The 24,931-nt window shown below is 47.7% G+C and overlaps 1 protein-coding gene across 3 annotated transcripts; it reads left to right on the forward strand.

Annotated features, from left to right (window-relative positions):
- Positions 1-589: 589 nt before the first annotated feature.
- Positions 590-23,497, forward strand: si:dkeyp-23e4.3 (rho GTPase-activating protein 7). Of its 3 annotated transcripts, none has more exons than XM_052048004.1 (17): positions 590-807; positions 14,196-14,267; positions 14,809-14,890; positions 15,751-15,814; positions 15,945-16,513; positions 16,709-16,886; positions 17,037-17,390; positions 17,530-17,867; positions 18,059-18,226; positions 19,751-19,913; positions 20,023-20,221; positions 20,960-21,173; positions 21,528-21,642; positions 21,733-21,924; positions 22,045-22,274; positions 22,640-22,813; positions 23,042-23,497. In XM_052048004.1, the coding sequence occupies exons 1-17, from the start codon at positions 699-701 to the stop codon at positions 23,148-23,150; spliced, it is 3,330 nt and encodes a 1,109-aa protein (XP_051903964.1). In that variant the 5' UTR covers positions 590-698; the 3' UTR covers positions 23,151-23,497. The 3 variants fall into 3 exon arrangements, with proteins under 3 accessions (XP_051903964.1, XP_051903963.1, XP_051903965.1); XM_052048003.1 differs by having other exon boundaries at positions 591-807; positions 18,050-18,226; XM_052048005.1 differs by lacking the exon at positions 590-807 and adding an exon at positions 10,406-10,686 and having other exon boundaries at positions 18,050-18,226.
- Positions 23,498-24,931: the final 1,434 nt, after the last annotated feature.

Consider the following 24,931-nt stretch of genomic DNA (forward strand, 5'->3'; position numbering starts at 1 on the left):
TCTAGATTGGCACCTCTGCAAAATTGTAAAAAGAGCGCTACGCGTATGCATTATGCATGATTCATATTGCATTGGCAGATCTTCCACAGGGAAACTCTTGAGATGACCAAATAAAAGGTGGCAAAAGTACTCGCTCTCTTTGCTTACGTAACAGTAGCGTACTCTGGTAAAAGTAGATTTACTGACCAAATTCATGTATTTGAGTAAAAGTCAAAAAGTACAGACAATGTGTACAAAAAATGTTTTTTTTTTAACTGTCAATTAAATACAGTACAATACAGTACCTTTTTTGATTGCCACAAGAAATAACTGCAGGAGGGTTTTCATTTACTCCCCCCCCTCCACCCCCCAAAAAAGCAAAATGCACCAACTCACTTTCTCCTTTGCTGAGCTGAGGCCTAAACCCAACCCAACCCAAATATTGATCATATTTTGCGCATATTATTTCTAAACACCCTTTGGGTGGGGAGAGCCTAAGGGGGCCATGGAGTACCGGGGGGGGGGGGTGTTTCACAAATTACATGCAGACTTTTTGCATCAAGTGTCACGGCCCCCTCGCTCCTCCTCCTCCTCCTCCTCGAGCTCAGTCCAAGTCAGCCTCAGCATGAGTCGTGACATAGCAAACGCTGCCCACGTTGGCTCCCGATACTCACCGCTGCACTTTTCCCGCCGGGACTATTTAATTGGTTAATTCCAGTATGGCGGCGAAAACGCCGCTGCGGAGGTCTTTCAGCGAGCATGTGAAAGTTTCCACCGACAGGGCTCGGGACGTCTTCTGGAGGAGTGTGAGGGAGAGGCGACTGTGGGGTGAGTCGCGATGGCAACGGCCACTGTCCGCTTAAAAAAAAAAAAAAAAAAACGGCCAAGTAGCGCACTCCATCGCAACGTAATAAATTATGCAAGAACTGTCGTGGAAGACGGCGCTTTAGCGGTTCTATTGGTCAACCGGAATCCAGCCAGCCGTTTTTCAACGGGGAGGTGCGTTTGGCTTTTCTGTGGCCTTCAGATTTGTAAACCGCTGTAATGACTCACAGGTTGCTGTAGATGGCGGTGTTGTGAATCTGCTTTTATGAATTGGACACAGTTTGCCGTTAATCTCATCGCGAACCACTCGAGTCCAAGTTGAATCCAGGTTGATGAAAATATAATTGCAAATTTTCTTGTAAACATCGATAAAAATGATACCCCCCCCCCCCCTCCGCACTTTCGTTAAAATACCCTCAAGGTATTTCGGACGTTTATGAGATGAGTTAGAAAATCTACGCATCCTGTTTGAATGTCGTGTTAGGAATAAATCCTTTTATTTGTTTGCCAAGGACATGCAAATTAATTCTCAAATATTTAAATGCAATTCCGGGCAAATATGTGGTTTGACTAAGGGGTTGGGGGTGGGGGGGGGAGCAGTTCTTTTGATCTACTGCACCGTAACTGCTCAGTAGCTGAAGTTTTATTTGGGTTGTTAATTTTTTTTTTTAATGAAGTGTTAACAAGATGTGAAATTGCAGTTGGAGGACGAATTTAAAAAGTTTTAAGATCTGGAGTTTTCTAGTAAGCAGCCTACGCAAGTCGTTGGTGGCCCAGTGGCGGAAAAAACCCTCCCAAAAAACAAAAAGCAGTCATCAAAGTGTATTGTGTGGCTGCGCTCTCCGCCCCCCCCCCCCCCCCACATCCACAAAAGAGTTGCGAGCGACCACTGATTGGCCGTTTCACGACTGATTTAACGCCCCGGTTGGTATTTCTCACGCCGGCGGGAGTCGTGCATGGGGGCTTGCATAAATCACAAGGGGGGGGGGTTGTTTTGTTTTTTTTTTGCATCGTGTGTGATGAAAATTGAGTCTTCCATTATTTAATCCATTTTTTGTACGCCGGACCCGTTTTGGCTGCTTGGCTGCTAAACATCAATGTGACCTCCCCCGCTCCCTATGCTCTGATGGGCATTTTTTTTTGGGAGGGGGGCGGGGGTTAATGATTGAAAGATAGACAGTCAACATTTGACCTCATTAGTGTTCTTGGCTTGCCAAACCGATTTATTGGGAACGCGCGCTGGCTCGCCCCGTCCCGTTAGCCTCGTCTCCATCATACCCCCCCCCCCCCGTCTCAATATTTACGCCAGCGTAACCAAATAAGGTCTCTGACCCGAAGCGGTGCAGGCGCCTTCTGTAAACGTGTCCGTCGCGCCTGCGTTTGGTCCGTGGATGGTTGCGACGCTTTCCAGAAGCCCCGAACGCCAAACAAGAATGTGAAATGATGTCCGTCGGCCTGCAAATCTCCGCAAAAGCCGCGACGTTGGAGTCACGAGTGCCATGGTAGGACTTCATTACTATTCTTTTTTCTGTCGTAATATGGCAGGATGCATTCAATTTGGTTTTATCAGGTCGCCTCCCCCCCTCACCCCCCCCCCCCCAATAGTTGGGCCTTTAAATGTTCCTCTGCGGGGAATTCAAACATTTCCCGCTTGTGTTTGGTGTGATGTTGCGCTGAAGGCAATGCGGGCTGAAAACTTGGTTTGTGATTAGGAAGAATAGAATTGCCCGCCTCGCCGGTTGAAGTAAATTATTATTTTTTATTTTTTTTATTTTTTTTCCCCCTCTCTCCCCCCACAGTCCAAATACAGCGAGTGGGTCGTTTGCTTTTTACGACAGAGTTGCGTCCCGAATATTTCTCTGAAAAGCAATCTGGCCATAAACATAAAACAATGCAACGATAATCACCAAGCGGGGTGGTAATTGCGCCACATCGCAACAAAAAAAAAAAAAGCCTACCCCCCCCCCCCCCCCCAAGACTTTTTCCAAAAGGTTATTTCCTGTCAGAGGAAACGCTCGCCGGTGATGACGCAACACCTTTTCACATCCTTACGCAACGAAGTCATTCGGCGACGTAACAGACGCACGGGTGTTCTGAGCTACTCGGAGGAATCAATGCGACGTCCGCTTTTGATTTCCGCCCAGCCCACAGCAGAAATTGAGCTTTTCGACTTGGAGGGGGGGGGGGGGGTGGAAACAACCAATTGCTTTTGTTTCGATACACTCAGCAGATGTCGCGGCCGCCCCGATTCCGACGACTTCCTCCTCTTCTCCCACCTCAGATCTTTGGTTCGACGTCATCCGCGCTTCTTCTTTCCCGCTGCTTTTGACAGGGAGTCTCCTTTTTTTTTTATCTCGAGCTAGAACTACCGCTACGTTTGTTTTTGTTTTCAGACATATCTCATTGGATCGGATCAAAGACGACAGCAAACGGAGTCTCCACAATAAAGCTCCGCCTCCTCTGCCAGCTAATTAGCTTTTCTCTTGGCGTGAAATCCAAGCGTGCTCATTTGGCGACCGCCTTAATAAGACTCGGACGAGATGTCCAGCCGGGTGGCGCCTTTGCGACTGTCCACTCGCTAGTGATCTGATCTTGTTTTCTTCCTCGCGGCGTTTGATTGTTTGAGCCCAGCTGGGATTTGAGATTTTGGCCAAAAGAGAGGACCTACCAAAAAAAAAAACCCTCAAAGATTTTTCCATTTTGAATCTCGTGGAAACACACATGGAAACGACTTTTTGTGGCCTCAAAATGAGGACGAAAGACGTTTCTCCCATGGGCATCCGTATGTTTACCCCCGCCCCAAGAGGAAGGCGACGTGCACCCCCCCCCCCCCCCCCACCACCACACTGGACACCTGTTAGGCGACATTCAATTTGCAGTTAACGCGTTTTCCATTTGCAGTTAGTTGGCTGAATGGCAGACGTACGAGCTCGCTCAAACGTTTCATGACTCAAACCCCCCCCACATGATTTCAGGCAAAAATTGGTGACGGGGAGGAATCGGGCTTTGAGAGATTTCCCTTGAAATTTTCCTTCCGGAGCGGTGAAACGAAATTGCAAGTGACGCCTGTTAGCATGTGAATCAAGCGTGAGGGGAGGAAGGCGGGGGCTTTTTTTTTTTTTTTTAATCTTGGCTGCAATCTTTTCCATGCGACAGATTTTTTTAAAATCATGTTTTCTAAAAAACAAACGACAACAAAAACTTGCGGCCCACCTCGCTGGCTAAAATTTTTGCGCACTTCTCGTTTTTTGTTGGGACAGCGGACACGACCAGTTTTCCGCGGTCCCGCTTGCGCTCGGAAGTCGGCTTTGGCCGCGTTTTTTGCGTTCCAAACAAGTGCGCACCTTTTCCCGAATTTCCCAAATTTTTCTCTTTTCTGCCATTTTTTCGGATCCTCCACATTTTATTCCAGCTGATCGTCACAGCCTCCAAAATTGCCAACTTCATGGAGACATTTTCCCCCTAAAAATTCCTCCTCGCTAACCAAGTTCAGCGCCGTCTCTCGTTTTCCATTTTTTATTTTTGGGGCGCATTGTGTGACTAGCCCCCCCCCCCCCTCCCAACACAAAGCCCCTTTTCATGTCGTTGCGGCAAAGGGAGCCTTCACGGATGCTTTAATTACATTTTTTCTTCCTGAGGTGGCGCAGCAATCTGTCGCGCTCCCACGGCGAAAGAATAAAAACAAGTTGAACCCTCCGTCTCGCAGGCTCAAGTAATTGTTTTCTCTTCTTGCCGACCTCCGCAAACCTCCGCGGCGCTGCCACTCTGCCGACGTCGAAACATGCCGCGGGACTCGCGCGCGTCAGACTCAATTAGAGCGGTGGCGTTTTGACGGCGCCTCCCTTGGCAGTCACCAATCAATCCATTATTTTCTTTCCCCGGATGGAACGCGGCAAACGTGGTCAAATGCCTCCCCTTAGAGCTCCGCTAACGCCGTTTGGAGGCGAGCCGCATTTGCATTTTGCTGCCGCTTTGTTGTGTAAGCGTCGTTTGTTGACGCTCTCACTTGGGATGTTCCGAAGCGACAATCGCCTCCGATCTGTTCTCCTTCCTGATTAGTTGAGTAGCCGCAAACCCGTTCGGGCCTGAATTGATAACGTTTCTTCCGGATCTACTTTTGTATCGCTTCATCTCGTCATACTCCCGCGGCGAGATGCTTTCGATTTTCCGCCGCCGCGTGGCCGTTCTTCGTCCGTTAGCGTTCTGATGAATTGAAGTGTCCAATGAGTTGTTTTGTGTCCTCTCGACTTATACGAGCATATCCACCTTCTCTCCTCGACAGATTGTCTCTCCCCATTTAACGACACCCCCACCCCCGTGCCTCCCCCAAACCATTTTCACAATGATAAATAAATAGCCCGCTCGGATGGCTGGTGTCACACTGTAGCGGCGCTATGCTACCACCAGGTGGCGTATCTGAATCAAAACACAAACGCCAGTCGACTTTTCCCAGTTCCTCTTCTGGAGACTGACTGACACCCCCCCCCCCCCCCCGCCCCCTCCCACGTTTGAATGCAAATATCTTTCTTGCCTATTTTCAACTTCCCTGAATGATGATGTGATTTATTGACCTTTTTTCCGTAAACAAAGACGTAAAGCCAATCGCGTGCCAGATCTTGATTGATTGATTGATAGATTGAGAAGAGACTAAAAGGGAATGTGGTTGATGTGCAGACAAAGTTTTAAAGAAGTTATCGAGATGGTTTTGCAAACAAACCCCCCCCCCCAAAAAGAGCAAAGAAAACACACACACACACACAGCAAAACTATTTTGCAAGAATAAATCACAACCCCCGCAGTTCATAAAATGTCATCCTCCACGTAATGTCAAGTAAATTGAACCGCGGAATGGAAAAATCTGTTGACCTATGGCAGAATATCAACCTCACTCTTGCGCCGTGTCAAAAATAGTCGGACCAGCAGGACCGGCAGCGGAATAACTTTCAGTGACCCACTTCCAGCCTTTGTGTTGGCGGATGTTTTTTTTTAACCCACAAGACCATAAATATAGACACACACACATGCACAAACATATTCTGCTGGCTGCTCTAATCGTTCGGTTCCACACAGCGTCTGCTAGCGTAGCATTAGCCTAAATACATACAGTATGTCTAATTGGGCCTGTAGCACGTTGGCCTCGTTTCTCTGCGAGGAAAAGATAGCTGCTGTTCGGCGGTTGCTAGCGCCAATTACACTTATCGTATTGGTTCAAATTGTGTCTGCATTAAATGTTTATTTACCCAGCTGCCATTGGGGAATAAATTGATTTTTGACTTCCGGGTCTTAATTGCTGCGTGACCAAGCTCAATGTTTTCATCTTCGATCGAGTGTGAAGTGCCGTTCGTCCATTCCGGCGCCCTAAAATGATTATTTTTGCATGTTCTAACCATATAAAAAAAAGAAAATCATGGAGAAATACTGGTTCTACAAAGCAAACTGTATTTATTTTAGGACAAGCCATCTCGGAGCAACTGTCGTGTTGTATGTATGATTTTTAAGGGGCGTGCCCTGATGAGCAATGCCAGGAACCAGGCCAGTTAGTTTTTGTGTCCGAATGTGAGTTTGGATGGTGTCACGATTTTTCACATTTTTTGGCCACGATTTTTTGTTCGGATCACATCCCGAACAAAAGCCACCTCAAGGAGGCACGGCGCTCTTGTTAAAGGGCTTATGTCTTCCGACATGACGGTATTTTGCATTGCGTGCCGTGTCATCCCTTTCTCGGTCCACCTTTTGCCACAGCCACCGCCCCCCCCCCCCCCCCCAAAAGCCGCGAAGATCCTCACTTTGAATGTCATGATCTTTCCAGGCGACTGATTTTCGAACGGGAAAGATGGCCTAACCTTTTGGGCGCCAACACCCTTACGCCGCCCACGTCGGAGGAGGCGGACCTCTCGGATCGGTTCGGGTCAAGGTCGCGACCCCGCGTGCAGATGCGAGTCAACCGCATTTGTCGCTTGCCGGGTATCGGTGTTTACAATGTGCGAGACTCATTTTTATTCATTTTTCACCCTCGCCGCTAATGACTCTCGAGTACTTTTGAAAGCAATTTGTCATCCCGTCGGCTGCGTGACGACGTTGTAATTCAACCGGGTCGGCCGGATGCAGTCAAAGACATTCCGCACTGCTCAGTGAGTGCGTGTTCTGCCCCCCCCCCCAAAATCACGGAGGACATTCTCCCGCAGAAATAATCGATCCAAAAAAGCGCTGCCATTTCAAGGCCAAAGAGAGACGAACGGCGTGACGTCACCATCGAACAGGAGGGGAACGTTCATAGCTGGGGAATGTGTGTGTCAAAAAGTGCTCACAATCCCCAAAACGTGAAGTCCCGGGCTGACAGCCAACACTGCCATCATCACCCGAGCTCCCGTTCAATCCCTAAAGCTGCCAAAAGGACACTGGTGGGGGGATTTAGAGCCGGGACAAAAGAGTCAATTCAAAATTTGTCGATTCAATTTGGCTCCGCCTTCACATCGAAGCGGATTATGAATGGCCGATAATGGAAAGTCATCACTGTTTACATTTAGACGCCATAACACAAGTCGTCATGTTGTTTCGTTTGTGTCCCGCTTGTCCTCGTTGGGGTCACGGCTAACTGGAGTTGAGCCCCGTCGACTCTTGGCAAGGGTAGAAAAGCCTTCACGCCAGATGACTTTTGCTCACCCTGGCCTGCTTGCCAGTCAATCACAGGGCACGAGTGACCCCTACCCCCCCCCCATCCCTCCCCACCTCCTTCCCCAAACTCGGACAGATGAGCAGAAATGACGAGCGGCAACAATCACGGGCAGGCGGTCTTCTCTGGAAAGGCGGCGATTAATCACCGAGGCATTTCCTGAGCGGGCCAGCCAAGGACGGTTCCTCGGCCGCTTCGATGGAAGTGTGCGTTTGTGGCGCGGCTCGCCGTGTTCTGGGCAGAGACTTCCTCTTGCTAAACGTTCGCTTGGCGGTGTCACCGGGGGGGGGGGACCCGAAAGAATGCGGGCCAAAGGCTTTTCAGTGTAAATCCGACCGCGGCCAAGACTTTTGATTTTTGCAAGCGAAATGCATTTCGCTGAAGGTGAACAAGAACATTTTTTTTTTCAGATTTGGACTCGTCTTTTCCAAGTTGCCGTTATTTGCAACAAAGGGCTGCCAACACAATTCAACAAAGACATCCAAGCCGCTGTTGACCGTCTAATATATATATTTTTTTAAAGGCACCTTTCTCACTCTATAATTGTATGTGACGGCAAACACGAGGCTCATAATTGGATGGGGGTGCGGGGGGGGGGTTGTCAGGTGTGTGTGTGTGTGCGCTTTCCGAATGGGGCTTGACACGTCCTTATTTAGTGTTTTGTTGTACCCAAAAGCGGCCATGACTCAAATGTTTGTGTGGCTATATTTAATTGAGGTTGGCACCACAGACTCCCCCCCCCCCCACGTCACACTTCCACCGAACCCTCAAGTGGCTTCAGGTGGGGGCTGACCTGACTCACTGTTTTGTTTAGTATTATTTTTTTTTCCATCTCCAAGGCTGGGTTAGAATTTGCAAACCCGAATCTGGCTGTAAGTCCGGTAATAGCATCCCATCCTCCGAAGACGCTTCCTGAGGCTGCGCAGGCGCCTGGCAGCGTCGCCGGCTTTCCATCAAGCACCTGAACAAAAACACTTTATTTATAGTGTCGTCAACAAGGAACACTTTGTTATGCGGTCCTTGGCTAAGGGAGAAGCTCGTGAGTTAGCTTGCTTCTGACACTTTGCGATCCTTCATAAAGACATTTCTCCCCCTTTATTTTTTTGACAGAAATTAGGACTGCCCCAATGAAGTCCGCCCAACTCGTTCCGGGCCTGGAGGGCACATCTCCCTGCCTGATTTAGACTCACCTGATTCCAATGCTTCGTTCATCGGCAAGCTAGCTGACTGAGCAGCCAGGACTCGGCCTCCCTTTTGGATGGCGAAGGCTAACGCTACTGTCACACGTTCTCAAAACGCAGAGCTGCGCACAGGGTGAGGCGAAAACTCGAGAGGGAAGGACGCTTCCTGTCCGACTGAGTCGGAAATGCCAAACCCCAAAGCTTCTGAAGCTGACTTCAGATTAGACTGCGCGTGCACGCACACACACACACACACAACAGTAAACTGGGACACACCCCAGAGCACACAAGTAAGCAGCCATGCGAAGTTTGCTGGGGTAAACATGTCACGCACATCCCTCCGCAAACGTATGACTGTCTGGCTGGAACACACACACACACACACACACACACACACACACACACACACACACACACTGTGAAACTCCCATCCGCTGGGAGTATTGTTGGATTCTTCCTCTTCTGACGCCCGCCAGCCTCAGGAAAAGGAAATGCAGTCTTGTGTAACCTTTCCACACAGATACAGAAAGAGAGAGTTCTCCCCCCCTCCTGCCTCCACCCCCACCCCCCTCCCCAGATCGATCCTGGTCTAGACGTGCTTTACCAATGGAGGCCAAAGTTGAGGGTTGTGTAAGAAGTTGCTAGAAAAGTGTAACTTCACTCTGAGACCTCTGACCGAATAATCAATGACAGGTCCTCGGTTTACGACAGAATTGCGTTTTCAGCGAGGGCGGAAAAATTTGCACTCAAGCGTTCCGACTGAATGCTGGAATCTCTCCGAGGCGGCAAATGTACTAAAAAAAAGAAATCGGTCAAAGTAGCGCCGTCAATTTTAAATGACAATGCCCAACGCGGGACACACACTCACACACACACACACATGCCTGTTTTGACGAAATAAGGAGACAAAGCGCCAGAAATCTGTTTTCAAACGGAGGAATGTCACGGAAAGTTTTGCGGCAGCGCCGTGCGTCTCCTCTCGACGAACTCTGGGAAAACTTGATGAGACGCTCTTTTGCTCCATCACTCGGAAATTAATGTAGCGATTCGCTGAGACCTCGCTTCGGCTCTTTTAAGAGTTTACTCACATTTGAAAGCCCGCACGCTAACACCTACGCGATAAACGCAAGGCCATTAGCGCTAATGGCATACCTTGAACTGAGTGCTGATGAAACCCCGAAGAAGTCCCGTACAGGCTGTGTGAGTGCACGCCGAGGACTTGACGCCTTCTCATTTTGGTTGCGTGCTGCTTTTCCAATGCTAATCTCGTTAATGACCTTGTTCTCGCTCTTTGTTAATCGTACAATCCGAGACAATGAAATTACGCGCTTTTGTGCTAATGGACGTGACCGCGCAATGGTTTTTACTCTTTCCTTCAGATCTCTCCCCCACCCCCGCAAAGTTCCTTACGACTTTTTCCGAACCAGAGTAAAGCAAAGCATTAGCCGTCTCACGAGAATGTGAATTGATGTCAAGCGAGGGTTAAAAAGTTCAACAAAAAGAATTCCAACGTGAGCCCTGGTGTGGCTGCTGTAGAGTGCCTCGTTGTCGCGGCGTTGAAAAGTTGTATAGCTGCATGCGACTTTCCGAAATAACCCTCCTGCCCGGCATGTCGTTATGTTTAAAAAAAAATAAAAAATTCCAGAAATATTCAACTGGTAGATTTCCCGCTGGTGCTCACATGTCGGGAGCAACTCAAGAGGGTTATTTTTAGGACACTGCCCCCCCCCCCCCCCCCCATCCCCTCCTCCTTTTCCCTGCTGTTTGGATGGTCTGGTCCTGACCAGAGGAAGAGGAGTGGCAGGGAGGGGAAATGGTTAACAATGACTTTATGAACGTGATGCCCGACACAAGCAACACATCAAGACTTAACCGCGGCGCTCCAACTAAGGATATATATTTCCCACTTTGGATTTATTTCTTTTTAACCTCCCCATTTTTTTTAATTTTTTTTTTTTGGTGGGCTGCATTTTATCACCATCATCCAAATGGAAGTTTGCTAATAAGCTTCAAGCATGTTACTCCCAAGTGAGTATGCGTTTGACTTATAATAGAATGTTTGTCTTTGATGGCAGCTGCTATTTAATGGGCCTCCGCGAGCTAAGCGGGCGATTGGCATTTAATTAGCATCGTGAGTAGTTATTAATGAGACGCCGATGCAGCAGCCTCTGCCTGCTGTAAGTGTGTCCTTCGCCAACGTCTGTTTGCTAGAGCGGAAGCTTTTTGGGTTTTTTTTTTTCCTTTTTCGCGAGAGCCACGATCAGGTTAAAAAGTGCAAAAATGTCAGTTGTATGCCTGTGGGGGGGGGAATGATGGGGGGCAGGGGGGTTATTGCTTTAAAATAAAATCTCCCAAATCCGATATTTGTTTCCAATGTTTAAAAAAAAAAAAAAAAAAGCAAATAACTCTTAACCTTATTACCCGGTTTTGCTCTTTGGTTTTTTTTCTTCTCCCCAGCGTCAACCTGCCCAGAAATAATAATGATTTATTCATTAAACTGACCAAAAAAAAAAAAGACTCAGTCTATCGTTGTCAAGAAATACACCGAAATGTTCAACCAAACCATGTTATTCGGTCCAAAGAAAGTCCTCTATTTTAACGCTAACATGCGAAAGGTGCTCGATGGGGAAAATAGAAACTAGCATCGGTGTAACAGTAATTGTAAACCTTCAAACGCCTGCTGCTCGAACCTGCACCGAGCGGCATCCCATACAAACAGTTCAAAAATTTTCTCTGCTCCTTTGTAACGACGATGACTGAATCTTGGTTGGGGAACTTCTCTGCCTCTTCTTCTTTATGCCTTCGTCGTCTGCTCTCTGGCATGTTGTCACTCTCGTTCCTGTCTTGTCTTTATCGTGCCATTTTTTTTCTGTTGAGAGAGTTTTACACACGAAATGTGGATTCCAAAGTGCTGCTCTTCAGTGGAGTTGAACTTCTGCGGTGAAATTACTTGAGTGACTTATCACCAACTAAGTTCTTTTTGTTTGTCGCCTCCAATCAGCGGTTCATCCGCGTCGACACTTTTTAGACTCTCTGTGCTGTCTTCCTGTCAGTTAGAGTCGAGAGCATTTTTGATCACGTATACAGCGAGGCGGCTACAAATGCAAAAAGGAATCGACAACACGCCGCATCACGATCTCTTTTGTTTGGGGGGTGGAGAGAACCCCCCCCCCCCCCAACAATTCCCCAGCCGTCGCTCCAATTTGCTTCACCCTAACTCGGGAGGGTTTATCTCAACTCATTAGAGCTCGGCGCAGAACTACAAACTCTTTTGGGGCGCGGGGGGAAGTAGGGGGGGGCGGGATTCAATGGAGCAATCTCTCCGCTGGAGTGTACGTTGTACAAGTGTTGTTAGCAACGGATGACAACGAGAGTGCTGGCATGAGTACGCAGACCTGATGTTCTCTAAAAAAATGATCTTGAGGCCCGATGATCTCGCGCTGTGGGGAGGGTGAGCAAAAGGTCTGCGGTGTCTGTTAAAGATCATCCTGAGTGTTATCGAAGTCCGCCGTGCGATGTGCTGTAGATTCCTTACCTGTGAAACCCTTTTTTTTTCAACATGTCTTTCAGCATGGCGGAAAGTTGGCCAGACTCTTAAAATGTCCTTGGAAAAGAGATGTTTCAACAAAATTGGCAAACAGCCCTTTGCTCCTGTTTTTTTGCTTGCTGTTTGCTCTTCAATAAAGTACAGGAGGTTTCAGGGAGTAGAGCAGGTTAAAAAAAAAAAAAAAACACGAGTCAAGAGGTTAATTAAGAGCTTTTTCTTTTGTGCATATTTATGCAGAATGTGATTACATTTTCTCTCGGGAAATTAAGATGGAGTCGAGGGTGTTGGAGGGGTGGGGGCGGGGCATCTCTCACAATCGAAGCGGACAAGCAAAATACATCGAGGTATCGTTCTGGCTTTGTTGAGTCAACAAAAAATAAATAAATACATTTGGCGCACAAAGATTGGGGGCTCCTCCATGACCTGGATGACAGAGAATCTCCAGAGAACCGAAGAGAAAACTCCCCAATATTTTTTAGCAAGAACACTGCGATTTTATATTGATGTTGTGAAGTGACGTTTGGCAATTATGCTCTTCGAATAGCGATTTGCGTGTTCATCCCTGACTGTTAAAAATGGTCATTATTGACTGTGCGATATTGAATCCCCCCCCCCCCCCCCCCCCCCACCACCACCACCTGACTCGAAGGGCCTCTGAAGCTTGCTCGGAACTCAAATTTGGCTCGCTTACACAAAGCAAAACACATGACTTCAAAAATGTGTGACCTTTTATGGGAGCGTTTCCGGGTAGAAGACTTTGAAGACGTGCCCAATTGCAGCTAACGGGACGCTAGCTGAGGGACTTCACAGCAACCAACGAAAAAGCGATAAGGAGATCAAAACCGCCCCTTGAAGGTGCGATATTGTCGGAATACGCCCCCAAGTTATGTAAGCGAGGGAAGAAAAAAAAAATTCAAATGGACAGAAATAGGAAAGCAGGAGAGCCGCCTAGCTTGAAAATGACGCTAATTCACTCTCGGCCTAATCCGTTTGTGGAAGTTTTAAGCGCAGGCGAGGAAGAAAACACGCCACACCTGTCAGAAACCACAATGAAGTGTCAAGCCCAGCCCTGGCATTCATTCATCCAGCCCCTCTGGCATCCTCGTATTTACGTCAGCGATGCTATCTGCCCAGCTCCTGTTTGGCTATTAGCCCGGGTGCCTTTCTACATGACTGTGTGTGTGTCATAGGAAGTTGGTGGTGTGGTCCCTCCGGACTCCGATAAGAGATTTGGATGTGCGATGAAACACGTTCCCCAGCCTCCGCGTAGGCAACGCCCGGGAAGTTCGCAACATCCATATGGAAGCCGCCATTTTGTTTTTTTGGCCCGTAGGACTGAAGGAATATCGGCAAGAAAACCTCACATATGGTCCAGCGGCGCAGTTTCCGTCGCGCTCGTCGTCCTCATGCCGTTTGCCTTCCGTTTGGAAATGCGTCTTGGCAGTTGTCATTTCTGGTCAAGCTGGATTTCCAGCTTCAGAGTCAACATCAGACACAACTCGACTCCATGTCATTGACAATGTGTCATCGGGCGTCAGGAAGGCGCAAGAGCAAATCCTTCCGGGCGGCCGCCGCCAGCCGCTTTTCTCTTGCTTCCAACATTTGACATGTGAGTGCAGGGAGGGGAAACGTTCACCTGTTTCACCCCTCGGTGAACTCATCGCTGGCTTCTGGGCAAAGGTAGTAAGTGCTCTGCGTAAAGGTCAGGAAGATGCTGGAGAGTGTCTGAAAGGGACTTTTGTATTTTAAAATGTGAGAGACCCACAGAGACAAGGGGGGGGGGGGGATCTCGCCACTAAAAACTCCTCAATCTTGGTAATGACTGACTCGGCTGAACCACTTTGACCGCACGCAGATTTGCCTTCATAATTAGTGAAGGGGTTTTGTCGACCCTGACATTCTGAACAGATCAGGGTGCAAATATTTGTACTCTTAAAGCTGTCGGAGCGTGACATCGACTCAAGAATTGTCGTGTTTATTTTCTTTGCAGAGATCGAGGCAAAGGAGGCCTGCGATTGGCTACAAGCGGCCGGCTTCCCTCAGTATGCGCAGTTGTTCAAAGGTAAATAACCAGCCTCTACTTGTACCTTGAAGGGCCGAGTTCTGATTTCCAGTGAGGAGTCGATTACAATTAAAGGCAAAATAGAGCCTTGATTATATTTTTGAAGTGTTTGTTCAGAAATTAATATGTACAGCCACAAGTCGCCATTCAAGGCTTTGTCAAGGAAGAGGAAGCCAGTGCCTATCTTGTGTCGGGTCCAGTGCTTTAAGTGTGGAGACAGGAAGGGGCTCCACAATATCACCGTAATCCAAAACTGATCAACTAGCATCCTGTAGTACTGCAGCATAGATTTCGGAGTATGTGCCAGTTTCAGAATACAAAGCGATTGTTGCATTGCGTCAAAGGCTTGCTAGCAGATCGTAAACGGGACATGACTCAGTATTGAGCCTTGTGGAACACCCTTGGAACGTAGATGGGGAGCTACCGAGCGTCTCATAATGCTGTCGCTAGATTAGATCATTTTGAAACCGGTTAAAAGTCAAAACCAGCATCGATCAGTCTGAGTCAATCCAAAAGTAAGCTTGATATGTTGGCGTGCCAGACTGCAGGTTTCCCATCGACGTGGAGCTCGCCAAGAGGGATCACCACTTCCTGGATAAAGATGCTCTGGATTCACTCAGCAGGTAACACTCGGGATGATGGTAGTGGGGAATTTTTGTTTGCATCGTTTGTTTGTTTTTTGTCTGTTGCCTGGCTTCACTTGCATATGACATGCCACAAAGAAGACATCGAATGCCACTTTGGGAGTCCTTGAACCACTTTGCAAGTCACCGTGGCTTTCCCTGCTTAGCTTAAATGAGATTTGGACAGCGGCTCACGTTTGAGCTCTCTCTCGGCTCCAAAGTTGTGTTTTGGCGGGATGTCACGGTAGATTAAAAGTGCGAGAAAAGTCATGATACACACTGCCTGCTGGGAACTCAACAAGGCAGCTAATAGAAGTGAAACTTGCCAATAGAGGGCAAAGTCAGAACTGCTTCAAGTGTAAATGAAACCGACTGTCGTCAACTGCGCACAACATTCACAATCTTTGTTACTCTCCTTGACAATGTCGTTCCTTTCTGTATCCTTTCTGTAAGCCTTGCTGTTAAGCAATGACATTAAAGCCATTTTATGGCTCACTTATTTTCCCCCAGGAGATAGTTGGGAGTTTAATTTTTAAGTACTAAAAGGGCAATATTCTTATCTTGTTTAAAATATGTTTTAGCATCTATTTTGAACTATAAAACCGTAGCTGCAGGCAACAGTGGAAATGCGGTGTTGTTTTGGGCATGTCGTATTAACGATTAATGAATCATCCAGCAGTTTTTGGCATCTAAAGGTTGAAAATTGCGCAGCTCTCGGCTTCCCTTTGACGAAATATTAGTTCTTTAGACATGTTGTAATCAAAAACGTATTATATTTACCTGATTGCTGGCTATGTCGCATTTGCCAGGTGACCATTGAATCGCATCACATTTTGACTGACTTCATCTTCCTCTTGCAGGCGACTGATCACGTTGAACAAATGTGCGGAGATGAGGCTGGATCTGCCGAAAGCGAAACATCAAGTGAGTTGTTGAGAAGGGGGGGGGGGGGGGGCAGGAATGATTTTGCTTGAGAGCTTGTCGTTTGCTGCTCGTGTTGAATTTTGACGTGTGTTGCAGATGATTATTGTACAATTGTGGTGTCGGCTTTCAGAGCGACGAAGACTTTCTCGAGGACGATTTCTGCGCCATCAGCCCCAGGTGGACGCACGACAGGCTGATGCGACGATGGCGGCGCCTGGACTCCTCGACGGAATTTCTCCATTCATCTGATGCCTCACGCTTCCCGCAGGACGTGCCTTTGTGTGACCACCGCGACGACCACCACGATGTCTGCTCCAGTCGCAGTTCGAGCAGCACAGAGAGCGAACGGCAAAACCGAGAGAGTCCAAAAGAGGGCGCCGATCCTAACAGAAGCACCGCGGACGACCAGGCCACCAGCCGGAGCTCCTCGCGCTGCTCCTCCTCCAACAAGACCCCGTCCCTGGACATGTCGTTCAGCGGACCCCCGTCGCCTGGAGGCAGAAGTGGTGGAGGATCGTCCACCGCGAGTCTGGAAGTCTACATCATGGATAAACCACCACGCAAGAAAGGGACCAGCCTTCTGAGGAAGATGGAGAAACTGAGATTGAGAGGAACAACTGGACTCCTTTCTCCACCCAGGAACCATGCAAATCTGGCTGCAGTAGCTCGAGGGTCTGCGGATGGAAGAGGCCCCTCGAGGTGAGCATTGTTGAAGTGGTGAAGTAGCTTGACTCGTTGAGACATGTGATGGTGGTGTTCCTCATGGCTCCTTTCTAGAGCTGCAGGTTTTGTGTTTTTTTACGCATGGCCACAGAATCAAACAAAAAAGACAATTTTTTAGAAGTGTTGATTTCTGCGACACTAATTGAAAGTTTTATTGATGCTTATACCTAGCTGTGCATCTTCCTCACCCTCGTCCCCTCACGCCATGAGCAGCAGCAGCAGTAATAGCCACTCGGGGAGCAGCAGCGCGGTCAGCACGCCCAGCCCGGTCACGCGTGTCCGCAGTAATTGCAAACGCACCGAAACGGGTGAAGGAGTGACTCGCAACAACCACAACACGGGCACCACGGTCAGTACAAAACAAGATAGCGGACGCCTGGAAATAATCCCGTATTCCGTGCGGTGTCCCGCAAGGATCGATTCCCAGACATATGTTTGTTTCTTCTATCTTAAAAGAAAACTATTAGGGCATTATTCACCCCTTTATTTACCCTTTCAGGACAACAAAGACCAACTCAATAACAACAACAACAACAACATGAACCACAACAGCCTTCTCTTCCACATCCCCAATGGCCACAAACCGGGCACCTTTCCAACCACCCTCGCCCACAAGCACGCCTTCTTGTCCCCCATCATGGATCAATCCGCTGTCAACTGGAGGACGGGAAGCTTCCACGGTTACCAAGAACGACGCAGTTGTCGCCGGGGCGCGTCGTCGCTCGACACCTCACCAAGCCCACCGGATCATCGGCTGAGCGTCTACGACAATTTGCCGGACAACCAGCAGCTGTCTGAGAGCGAAGGTGGCAGCGGGGGGAGTGTTAGCGATGCGGAGAGGGTGGGGGACGAGGTGGGTACTGTGTCACCATTTATCGTTTAGGGTCTTGTTACATAACGTTTCTTTTTTTATTGTTCTTGCATAGCACAGTACTACCTTACAATGGCGATGCGGTAGATGTTAACATTTTGTGATTTTGCTTGAAATTCAGGTGTCTCGACTGTTGGGAAGCGAGGACGTTTTCTCGGCTCTGGACACAGTTTTGGAAAAGATCAACGACCTGCAGCAACTGGTCTCCACCTGGGCCGAGAGTCTATCCGAAGACGACTGTCAGCGAGATTCTTCTTCCGCCTCTTCTTCTGTTTCCTCCTGCTCACCTGCCAGCGGCTCCTCCGCCACCTCCCCCTGCCCTTCCTCCCCGATCCACATCCACCTGGAGGTGCAACATTCGGAGGAGGACGAGGAGGGCTTGGAGGAGGAGGAGAGCTGCGAGAAGTCGTCGGTGAGCGGGGACGAGTCCAAGACCAGATCGCCGCAAGACCAGAGCAGGTGAGGAACCGGAAATCGGCATCCGACGGTATGGACAGTCATTTTACAAGTCTTCCAACAAGTGCTACTTGAAGCCACACGAACAGAGCAGCAACACATAGAGAAGAAAGCATACTTTGGGCAGGTGTAGCTCTTCTGTTCTTCGATGAAATGTATTTCTGGCATTTTGTCACATTTCCCAGCCGAGCCAGCCAGCAGCTGCACTGGTCCAGTGAGCAGAGCCTTCCCTCTTTGCCAGCCAGCCCGGGCGTGGAACACCAGTCCGTCTCCCAGTTCGCTCTCCTTCAGAAGCTGGCCCTGCTCAAACTCACCGCCCTGATGGACAAATACTCACCATCCAGCAAGCAAGGCTGGAGCTGGTAAGCGCTCAGTGGCGGAGGTTGAATCCAAGCTCGTGGTGGATGATAAACAAAACATAATTGTGTGGTGTGACACAAGTGCGTGGGCAAAAAGGGGAACTATTTCAGGCTGCCTATTTTGAAAAGTCATCTATTATTCATGTGCTCAGGTGCAGACACTGCTCCCTGGCTGTAAAATTACTCTTGAGTTATTTCAAGGGGACAGTCAAGAGTGCACTGTTAGGCAAGCGTTAGTGTACAAGGACTACGTTATATTGTCGCAAAGTCTTGGGAAATCGTCACAAGCCAAAGGTTCACAAAGATGTCGCCCATTCTAAAACATTGGTATGATGCTGTACAGTGTTAGATTGGGGAAGCGGCAGCAAAACAGGCCAAAATAATTTACCATTGATGTTGGCACTTTTTTTTCAAGTAAATCAGGCAGCAGAAAAAAAAATATCATGTCCCATATCACAGTTCAACCTGGGTAATGATAATTGGACCTTGCTGCTCAAATTAAGCCCGATTGCGGGCATGTGCGTATTGTGCACCGCTTCAGAAGTGCTAGTAATGAAAGTCTGGCAAAGGATTGCACAAGGAGCCACGTGGCCCATGGGAGAGACAACATAAGCGGCTGTGTCACAAAAACCCCAAATGCTAAAAGGGTCTTTTTAGGAATGCAGCTGATCCTGGGTGGAGGCTCTTGATTCCGCTCAGCTTCCGAGAGGCGCTCTCGGATTCACAGGAAATGAAAAAGGGTCTGGAAGGCTTTCATGACGCCGTCGTGAAACAGGATGACGAGCTGAGCAAGAGAGTCCTTAGTGACGCACACACAAAAAAAAAAAAAAGTCCTGAAATGTCCCGGTCTTTGATGCTTTTCCATGATTTCCTGAGCCTGGGCATGTTTTATTTTTATTTTTTTTTGGAGGCTGCACACATTCAACCATCAGGGAGACACACGCACAATGTTCGTTTGGCTCTTGCTTCAAAGGAAAGACATTGGGCCATGCCAAGGATTGAGACAGTTTCCTGTGCGACTGCCTGAGCTGTTTCATGGGCTCCAAAATAAATTTGAAAAATAAAAAAAAACTCGGATCAACGGCAGTTCTCGAGATAAGTCTTCCGGAGGACGAGCAAGGCCACAAAGGCACGACAATGCTGGGATGGTGATTGAAGAAATCGTCATTTTTAGGCGAATGAACAAAATATTTACACGACTAAATTCGGAATTTGACATCCAAATTTTTGGTCCTTTTATGAAAGTGAAATCGTACAGTTATCAGAAAAGATCAAAGTTGTATGAGTCATTCAGGGGTTTTGGACACAACATTAGAGCTTTACACAAAGAAAGAATTTTTGGTGCAGAAAGTCTGAATGGAAGGAGCAGCAAAATTGTATATGAGAGTAGAATCGTACCACTGAAAGAAAAAAAAAAGTAGAATTCTCCTGAATGAAGTTTTCATTTTAGGGCACAAAATAGTTTTATACAAACCAAATGCTACCACTGTGTTTGTTCTAAGTTGTTTTGGTTTGATTACAACAAAGGAGCGTTCCCAAGACGATGGCGAGGAAGGCCAAGGCGTCGCCTGCCAAGGCCAGGCGGGTTTTCGGAGTTCCTCTGCTCATCAACGTGCAGCAGACAGGAGAGTCTCTCCCTCCGGCCATCCTCAAAGCGCTCGTTTACCTCAGGACACAATGTTTGGACCAGGTGACTCTTAATTCAAAAATCCCGTTTTACATGTTGGACGCTAGTAAGCGCCATCTTCGGTCTGTCTGGCAAGCTATCAAGTCTCGATAAGCTTCGTGTGTGATTTCAGGTGGGTCTGTTTCGGAAGTCGGGTTTGAAGTCTCGGATCCAGTACTTGCGTGAGATGCTGGAGTCGGACCCCGACGCCGTCTTCTACGACGGGCAGTCGGCTTTCGACGTGGCCGACTTGGTCAAGCAGTACTTCCGGGACCTGCCCGAGCCCATCTTCACCTTCAAGCTCTGCGAGTCCTTCCTACACATCTACCAATGTCAGCATCATTTCACCTCGCTATTTTGTATTGCATTTTTGTGACAAGAATGGAAATTTACCAGCAAGAAAAAAAAAAGATTACCAAAAATTGAATTAAGAAAGTAAATTAGGAGAACGTCTTTACCGGAATTGAAAATACCTATGCCATTCTTGTTCTTTAATATTATTGTATGAAGGCTGTAGGCCCAAACTAAATTTCACAGAAAAAAGTTGCCATTTGGAAAAAAAAAAAGCCACAGTGGACCTTTATTCTTACCATCAGGACATTTTGTCAAGTTCTTACGACCACTGTGCACTAGTGTTTATATCTACCGTTTATCTAGCCATCGGTCTCTCTAAGTAGCTAGCCAATTAGCTCGCTATTCGTCTCTGTCTAGCTAGCTAGCCAGCTAGCTGTCTGTCTGTCTAGCTAGCTAGCTATCTGTCTCTCTAAGTAGCTAGCCAGTTAGCTCGCTATTCGTCTCTGTCTAGCTAGCTAGCCAGCTAGCTTTCTGTCTGTCTCTAGCTAGCTAGCTATTTGTCTCGTATCTCTCTATCTACACACATGCACACACAATTCCAATGTTTAGCTGTGACTTTCTGCCAAGGTTTCAAGTGCTTGTAAGGAGAAGAAAAATTGATTTTTGAAAAAGCTTGAATATGACCTTGGAGAAGCCGTAAGACTTTTATTGAACCGCATACGTGGAGGCCGTAAAAGGTTGAAGAGTAAATGTGAGGCGTGGGCCGCTGTCTGCAGATTTCCCCAAAGATCAACAGCTGCTGGCGGCCCAGGCGGCCATCTTGCTGCTGCCGGACGAGAACCGCGAGGCGCTGCGGACGTTGCTCTTCTTCCTCCGCGACGTGGTGGCCTGCGTGGACGACAATCACATGACGCCCACCAACATCGCCGTGTGCCTGGCGCCGTCGCTCTTCCACCTCAACGCCCTCAAGAGGGACGCCGGCGCCAACAGGTCACCTGGGAGACACACATTGTTGTCGTCCAATCAAATGTTTTGTTTTGTTGTTGTATTTAATATAAGGTTGTCAAAGTCAATATTTGATGAGTATTAAACGCGGAGTATGTAAGAGGTTTTTTTTTTTCAGTCATAATTTTACATGAATCTAGTTGGAACTTTACAATTAAAAAGAAAGGGAGCCCCTCATGTCAAAATTGCAAAGTTGGAATTTATGATGATGACTTTTTTATGAGAATAAAATCTCAATTTTATGCCAAACGAACATTACATTTTACCTAAGTCAAATTTAGTGAAGAGAGAAGAAAATGTGCTTCCCTGACTATTTTCCCACCGTGTCGTTAACTCCAGATCGAGTCACAGGAAGTACAGCCTGGGCCGCCCGGACCAGCGTGACCTGAGCGAAAACCTGGCCGCCACGCAGGGCCTGGCCGAAATGATCAGCGAAGCACAGAGACTTTTCCAGGTGGCCGCCGCCGACCTGCTCCACGTGCGCAAAGGCCTCACGGGGCTCTCCGGGACATTCTTCGTGAATTGCAATTTTCTTCTGGTGTAGATTCCGGACTTTTGGCCGGCTCTGAATCTGTGCTCTGCCGCTCCGACTGACGAGGCGAGCGAGGAAGGGCTGGAGGAGACCATGCGGAAGCTCCGGCAGAGTACGCAGCTCCTCATCAAGGAAGCCGGCAACAAGAGTCGAGGCTGGGAGACTCGTCCCGCTCCTGAACACGTGTCGCTGGCTGTCAAGAAGGTCAGCGAGACGGAGAGCTAGCTAGCTAGCTAGCGCTAACAACTTGGAAGTGTTTTTAAGCTACTTTATAGAGGCAATGCTTTTTTTTTTAGTTCAAAGTTGTGTTTTTTGTATCGGCAGACGTGGTCGGGATGCCCGCTGTGGACGTGGCGCGTCTCGGTGGAGGTGGAGGCCAGCCAGGAGGTTTTGCTGCGCCGGCTTCTGAAGGAAGAGCGGCCCTGCGGAGGCGGCGCGGGGCTGGGCGCCGTCATTCAGACACTCGGCGAGTGCGCCCACGTCTGTCGATACCTCCGCCAGGGTCACGACGCAGGCCTGGCCTCCTGCCTGCCGCGAGAAGACCTGCTGCTCAGGTGAGAAAAAGAAGAAAGTCTGAGGGAGGGAGGGAATTTCTTTATTTATTTGCGCGAATGGGGCTGATGAATATTTCATTCCAGCCTGGAGTCAGATGAGATTTGACAGCGTGTCTGTTTGCCTTTGTCATCCGCTCGTGGTTTTGTCGGCGCACAAGTGAACTCGGCCTTACCTCTGAGTCAGGCAGACACGTTTTTTTGTTTTTTTTTTTCCCACATGAGGCATCGAAACATCCAGTTTCATTGACGTGGCGCAAAAGATTTCGTCAGACACGTCAATACAAAAATATTATCATAATATTGGACATTATCTACGCATTCATTTTTGAATGTCGTGAGGTCAAAAACGACGTCGTCATTTGCAGGACATGGCAGTCGGAGGCGTCTTGCGGCCCACTCTTCGTGTCGTCCGTGTCCACGCAGCACCCTCAGGTGCCACCGGAGGGCGTCCGAGTGCACACGCACGCTTGCCTCTACCTGCTGGAGCCCACCGCCGCCAGCAAGACCCGCCTCACGCACGTGTGCCGCACCGACACCAGGTAGGCACTCGAGATCCACTTTCTCGCGCCACACTCGCATGAAGTTCTTCTGCCGAATGGTTGCGTGGGTGCTTCGCTTGCCCAAGTTGCCTTAAGTTACCCCACACACAGTAACTCTCGCATTGTCAATTCAGACACCGAAAAACGAGATTGCAGATCAAACGGACTGACTTGTAGCAGGCTTGAAAGGAATCTCCTCACTGACACGTTTCATGTGTTATCCTGTAGGGGGCGCTCTCTGGCGTGGCACAGCAAAGTGAGCGGACACCGCATGGTTGCTGCTCTGCTGGCCCTCAAAGCATCCTTCCAAGGGCAGCACAAGGAGAACACCGTGTGACGACGCTTGCTGGAAAGCGGGTTGGAAGGAGTTTCGATTGTTCGCCCTTTTTTTTTAACTCTTGTCGCGCTCGTCTTGGCCAACCTGTGACGTGATTCACGGACAAAAGGAAGACCAAAAGGGAATGCGGGAAAAACGAACGATGTTGCCTCGCCCGTGTCGAGTTGTGGACTGACCGGAACAAACGCAAGCTATCGAGATGTGGATTGGCGCTCCTCGTGGCGTGAATCAAATGTCATTATTTAAGGGAACTAACAAAGTAAACATATATTTAAGCTTTGGAGTGAGGTCGTGTGAAAGTGATCAGAGCCACGCGTCTGATTAAAGAAAATTGTTTTTCTCTCAGACCCTGCATCGTCTTGTTTTTTCTGTTCAAGGGAAACCAGCAGAATTAAGTTTTAAAATGAGTCAGTATAGTAAGCCGTTTTTAGCCCCCAAAAAACATCCATGTATAGTAAGGCGTTTTTAGCCCAAAAAAACGACCATGTATAGTAAGGCGTTTTTGACCCGAAAAAAACGACCATGTATAGTAAGGCGTTTTTGACCCGAAAAAAACGACCATGTATAGTAAGGCTTTTTTTAGCCGAAAAAAAACGACCATGTATAGTAAGGCGTTTTTAGCCCAAAAAAACGACCATGTATAGTAAGGCGTTTTTGACCCGAAAAAAACGACCATGTATAGTAAGGCGTTTTTAGCCCAAAAAAACGACCATGTATAGTAAGGCGTTTTTAGCGTGAAAAAAACGACCATGTATAGTAAGGCATTTTTGACCCGAAAAAAAAGACCATGTATAGTAAAGCGTTTTTGACCCGAAAAAGAACGACCATGTATAGTAAGGCGTTTTTAGCCCCAAAAAAACGACCATGTATATATAGTAAGCCGTTTTTAGCGTGAAAAAAACGACCATGTATAGTAAGCCGTTTTTAGCCCCAAAAAAACGACCATGTATAGTAAGGCGTTTTTGACCCGAAAAAAACGACCATGTATAGTAAGGCGTTTTTAGCCAAAAAAAACGACCATGTATAGTAAGGCATTTTTGACCCGAAAAAAACGACCATGTATAGTAAGGCGTTTTTAGCCAAAAAAAACGACCATGTATAGTAAGGCGTTTTTAGCCAAAAAAAACGACCATGTATAGTAAGGCGTTTTTAGCCAAAAAAACGACCATGTATAGTAAGGCGTTTTTTGCCAAAAAAAACGACCATGTATAGTAAGGCATTTTTGACCCGAAAAAAAAGACCATGTATAGTAAAGCGTTTTTGACCCGAAAAAAAACGACCATGTATAGTAAGGCGTTTTTAGCACGAGAAAAATGACCATGCATAGTAAGGCTTTTTTAGCCCAAAAAAACGACCATGTATAGTAAGGCATTTTTGACCCGAAAAAAAAGACCATGTATAGTAAAGCGTTTTTGACCCGAAAAAAAAACGACCATGTATAGTAAGGCGTTTTTAGCCCCAAAAAAACGACCATGTATATATAGTAAGCCGTTTTTAGCGTGAAAAAAACGACCATGTATAGTAAGCCGTTTTTAGCCCCAAAAAAACGTCCATGTATAGTAAGGCGTTTTTAGTCGAAAAAACGACCTTATATAGTAAGGTGTTTTTAGCCGAAAAAAACGACCATGTATAGTAAGGCGTTTTTGACCCGAAAAAAACGACCATGTATAGTAAGGCGTTTTTAGCCGATAAAAACGACCATGTATAGTAAGGCGTTTTTAGCCCCCAAAAAACGACCATGTATAGTAAGGCGTTTTTAGCTGAAAAAAACGACCATGTAT

This window comes from Hippocampus zosterae, chromosome 16 (genome assembly GCF_025434085.1).
Source record: "Hippocampus zosterae strain Florida chromosome 16, ASM2543408v3, whole genome shotgun sequence".
NCBI lineage: Eukaryota > Metazoa > Chordata > Actinopteri > Syngnathiformes > Syngnathidae > Hippocampus > Hippocampus zosterae.

Coding starts and splice junctions, on each gene's coding strand:
- si:dkeyp-23e4.3 (XM_052048003.1), top strand. CDS start 699: ATGGCGGCGAAAACGCCGCTGCGGAGGTCTTTCAGCGAGCATGTGAAA. Junction 14,891..15,750: donor GCTCTGGATTCACTCAGCAG/GTAACACTCGGG, acceptor TTCCTCTTGCAG/GCGACTGATCACGTTGAACA. Junction 21,643..21,732: donor AAGCACAGAGACTTTTCCAG/GTGGCCGCCGCC, acceptor CTTCTGGTGTAG/ATTCCGGACTTTTGGCCGGC.